Consider the following 5222-nt stretch of genomic DNA (forward strand, 5'->3'; position numbering starts at 1 on the left):
AGGGGAGCTGTTGCATTGTAAATTTTGGTCAATGACATGAGACAAAGTATATGTGAACTGCTATATGAAAAGTGAATTTACTCTGTAAATCTTCATCCAAATCAAAATAAAATTAAAAAAAGAAAAAAAGAATCGACCAATAGTGTTTAATTTCTATCCTATTCGTAGAATTGAGCTCAATTCAAGCAAACAGAGATTGTAGAAGCTACAATTATTTATATCTCCCCATTGCATAACTGAAGTAAACTTTGTACAAATTTACTTTTAAAAAAAAGGTTCACCTTTTATTTTCTCTGGACTTTGCTCTCTAATGACAATTTTCAGAGATATTTTGTATGATTAACCTCTGCTCTAACATAACACTTGTTCTATTTTCTTATGTAGTGTTATTGTTGTTGTTATGTGCCGTCGAGTTTGACCCGACTCATAGTGACCCTTCCTTGGGTTTCCGAGGCAGTATCACCACAGTAGATTGCCCCATCTTCCTTCTGAGGAGTGGCTGGTGGGTTTGAACCTCCAGCCTTTCGGTTAGCAGTCAAGTGCTTTAGGCACTATGCTACCAGAGATCACTCTTATGTAGTAGCTACTTCAATAGAATATAGTCTTCTCTTTAAGTACATAAGGAGAGTAAAGAGTAGGACTTGGGTATCAGAATAGAGAGACAGAGAGAGAGAGAAAGATTCATGGTCCAGTGTTTCTTTTAATTTTTTTTTAATCCATTTACTTAATAATCAACATTTGGGTCTCACAGAAGAAGGTGGCCAAGACCAGTAACTCAGTGTTTTATTCCTCAATTTCAGCCTTAGTGGATGTCAGAGTGCCCCTTCAATTTGTGAGGAGGATGGAAGGTTTGTAGAAAACAGTAGTAATGAAGGTAACTTGTCGCCGTTGAGCTAATTCTGACTTATGGCAACCCCTGTGTGCAAAGTAGAATTGTGCTCCATAAGGTTTTCATGACTATAATCTTGTGGAAGTATATCACCAGGCCTTTCTTCTGAAGTGCCTCTGGGTGAGGTTTGAACCACCAACCTTTCAGTTAGTAGTTGAGAGCTTAACTGTTTGCACCATCCAAGGACTCTATAATGAAGGTGGTGTTGTTGTTATTGTTATGTGCCGTCAAGTAGGACCCGACTCATAGCGACCCCTCCTTGGATTGTCGAGGCAGTATCACTACAGAAGAAGATTGCCCAACCTTCCTTCCAAGTAGTGGCTGGTGGGTTTGAACGACCAGCCTTCTGGTTAGCAGTCAAGAGCTAATAATCGAGGAAAGAATTTCAGGACTTTGATTTTCTAACTGACCTTAATTAAGACATTTCTAAAAGAATCATTTCAATTTTTTTTTAATTTTAAAATTAATGATAATCTTTAAATTTTCTGCCAGCTCTACCATTTGAAAGAAAGAATCAGTGTACTTTTCCAGGGACCTTTGTTATGCCAATTCTGATTCTCCCTTCTCTTGAGATACAGGTCACACAATCATTTTTACAACTCACCACTTGGATGAAGCAGAAGTGCTCGGTGATCGTATTGCCATCCTTCAGCAGGGGCAGCTCAGGTGCTGTGGCCCTGCCTTCTGCCTGAAGGAGGCTTATGGCCAGGGGCTCAACCTGATGCTCACAAGGCAGGTATGGAATATAGAGCTTTAGAGCTAGACTTAGTTACATTTAGAAAATTACCTTCCTGTTGTGACATAAGAAGCAAGTGGCTTTAATGCAATAACAGTGATTTACACATTGAATCTAATTCAGATCAATTTAGTAGATATTTATTTTGAATCTTCCATGCCTTGTATTGCTATAGGTTTTTGGGAAAGTAAAAACAAGAAAGAAAGAGAGAGGGAGGACACAGGACACAGGACACATGATTTCTGCACACAAGTACTTGTAATCTCAGTACAAATGGAGGCAAAGATGCCCCCAAATATAAACAAACAAAATATGATAACTATAGTGTAATAGTAATGGAATCAAGTCCCAGAGAGGTGGAGAACTCTTTACAAATGTTTTTGAATTTGGAAGGAAGACGAAGCTACACAGAAAGAGATTGGTAATCTAAGAGGAGGCCTTCTAGGTAAGAAGGTCTGTTGTTACTGTTGTCAGCTGCCACTGAGTCCACCCCAACTCATGGTGACACCTTCCACAACTGAGAAAAACACTGCCCAGTCCTGTGCCATTCCCATGATCTTTTGCAGATCAGACCATTGTGATACATAGGGTTTTCACTGGCTAATTTTCAGAAGTAGATCACCAGGTCTTTCTTCCTAGTGCTTCACAGTCTGGGAGCTACATTGAAACTTGTTTAGTATCATAGCAACACACAATCCTCCACTGACAGAGATGTGTGGTGACTTTGCATGAGGTGAACTGGGCTGGAATTGAATCGATTTTCCCTCATGGAAATGAAGATCTCACCACTGAACAACTACCTCTCCCTCACACAAGACTACATAACAACATAAGTTCCAATAGTGCTGATCAGGGGCAGGTAGCCTTTGGGAAATGGAGCAGGCATTTTGAAAGTCAGAAAGAAACAGATGAATGGTCAAAATTTCCTGATAGGTGCTTCTATGTCTGTCTAGTTCTGTGTCTGAGGAAGTATGCCTCAGATATTCTAACAATAGATTTTCTTCTGAAATGGTATTTAGGTTAGGTGAAAGCCTGTATTAATACTTTACCAAACATAAACAAATTACGATACATAATACAATGAAGTATTATTCTGTTGTACAGAGAAATGAAGTCCTGATACATGTTATGATATGGATTCACCTTGAAAACATTTTGATGAGTGAAAATAAGTCAGTCACAAAAGCACACATATTATATAATGACATTTATATGAAATACCTAGAATAAGCAAACATATAGATACCAAAGTTTAGTAGTAGTGGTTACTAAGGATGAAAGAGAGGCGATTACTTAGGACACTGAGTTTCTGTTAAGGATGATTGGAAACAGATAGTGGTGGTGGTTACATAATAGGAATGTAGTTAATGTCACTGAAATGTATCTATAAAAAAATATTGAAATGACAAATATTTTGTTATGTATATGCTTATCACATAAAACAAAACTTAAAATAATAATAATAATATTAAAAATTACCATAATTCAGAAGCAGAGTAGAAGGGCTAGACTGGGACCTGGATGGTGAGATCTATGTCTCATTTATAGTTAGTATTGCCTGTGCCAACTGGGAGAAGGCAGTGGCGGTTCTTGATCTGGATCTCTGCAGCTGTGGACATGGAAAAATCACTCCATTCTCTATGGTTATAAGAGCAGCTCTTCTTCAGTGAAGAATTAGTGGGACAGGTTTGTGGAGCACCACTATGTCTCTAACTCTTCCTGACCCTGGCCAAGTCTGTTCATTAGCCTAGAGCCGAGGTTCCTATTTGTTTCCTCTCTAATTCAGGGTAAATATCTTGCCTTCCAAGGAACATTGACAGCTCAGTTGTTAAGCATTTGGCTGCTAACAAATGGTTGGCAGTCTGAATCCACTAGCTGCTCTGTAGGAGAAAGATGTGGGCAGGTTACTTTCATAAAGGTTACACCTTTAGAAACTCTGTGGGGCCACTCTACTCTGTCCTATAGGGTCACTATGTGTCAGAATTAACTCAATGGTAATCAGTTTTTATTTTCCCTTCCTGAGAAGGTTCCTGTCTTTGTTATTATTTAGATTCTCAAAACCAAAAACCAAACTCACTGCCATCAAGTCAGATCCAACTCATAGTGACCCCTCCTTGGGATTCTGAGGCAGTATCACTATGGAAGTAGATTGATCAATTTTCCTTCTGAGGAGTGGCTGATGGATTAGAACTGCCAGCCTTCTGGTTAGCAGTCAAATGGCTTAGGCACTATGCCACCAGTTACTAAGTGCTGCCATAACAAAAGGTACCATAAAAGTGGCTTTAAAAAAGAAAATTTATTTTCTCAGGTTCAGGAGGCTGGAAGTGCAAAATAACAGTGTAGATCTAGGGATAGGTCCTTCCTTTTCTATTTCAGATTTTCATGCCTGCCAGAAATTCTCATAAATACATCTGTCTCAATTGACTTTTCCTGGTACTTCTTCATGCGTCTCTGTGTCTGTTCTGCTCTGTTTATAACTCAGATATGATTAAGTTTAGGACCCACTGTACTCTAGTCTCATCATTAACATAACAAAAGAAATACCCTATCTTTAAACAGGGTCATATTTACAAGTACAGGAGTTAAGATTTCACCATTCAATCCGTAACAGTTCCTTCACGGTTGGGAATCCCTGCTTCCCTTTCAGAAAGGTTTAGCCCTGTATTTTGGTGGTCCAGGTGTTAGGCACAGAGTCTTCTTTATGATTCTGTCAGGGGTCCTTTGTACCTCCAGAATATAGAGCTTTTGGTAGCTTTGCATAATATGTCCAGTAACCAAAGAGGGCATGTGGACCTGTACTCATCAAGTTATCACCATAAATTAAAATTCAAAAAAAAGGAAAAATACAATGTATCATTGAAATGTCTATCATTTAAATGATATTTCCTGAATTTACTGTTTTGAGATGATATTTCAAAAATAATTTGCTTATGGATACATATGGAATCAACTGATGCATATTTAGATTTCGATACCTTACTGTTTTCTCACTTTTTTTTTTTTTTTAACTAGCCCTCTGTTCTGGAGATTGATGATCTGAAAGACTTAGCTCGTGTTACATCTTTGATACAGATCTATATTCCCCAAGCATTTCTCAAAGCTTGCAGTCGGAGTGAGCTGGCGTATGCTCTTCCAAAGGATGCAGACAAGGACAGCTTTAAAGGGCTCTTTCAGGCTCTGGACCAGAACCTACATCATCTTCATCTTACAGGCTATGGGGTTTCAGACACTACACTAGAAGAGGTATGGAAGATACATCAGAATTTTTTCAGATTTACACTTTCTCTGCCATTTTACATTAATGAAGAGATGTAGGTAAAGACAGTTGGGAAGGGGACGTAATGAAGAACACATTTTTATTTATTTTTGAATTAAGATTAAGCCAATAGTTAAATTTAATATACTTGACAGGTGGCTATGACTAAATGCATGTATATGTTGTTGTTGTTGTTATGTGCCGTCGAGTCGGCTCCGACTCATAGCGACCCCTCCTTGGGTTTTAGAGGCAATATCACTACGGAAGTAGGATTGCCCAACCTTCCTTCCGAGGAGTGGCTGGTGGGTTTGAACCGCCAGCCGTCTGGTTAGCAGGCAAGT

At 38.8% G+C, this 5222-nt stretch overlaps 1 protein-coding gene across 1 annotated transcript in view; it reads left to right on the top strand.

Moving 5' to 3' along the window:
- ABCA13 (ATP binding cassette subfamily A member 13) overlaps positions 1 to 5222 on the top strand; it is an 888443-nt gene that overhangs the window by 375753 nt on the left and 507468 nt on the right. Inside the window, 2 exon segments of the mRNA XM_007944147.1 lie at positions 1468 to 1625; positions 4638 to 4868. Coding sequence (XP_007942338.1) covers positions 1468 to 1625; positions 4638 to 4868 — 389 coding nt within the window.

The sequence above is a fragment of the Orycteropus afer genome, unplaced genomic scaffold, assembly GCF_000298275.1.
Source record: "Orycteropus afer afer isolate SDZICR_OR568_19922 unplaced genomic scaffold, OryAfe1.0 scaffold00121, whole genome shotgun sequence".
NCBI classification, from domain to species: domain Eukaryota; kingdom Metazoa; phylum Chordata; class Mammalia; order Tubulidentata; family Orycteropodidae; genus Orycteropus; species Orycteropus afer.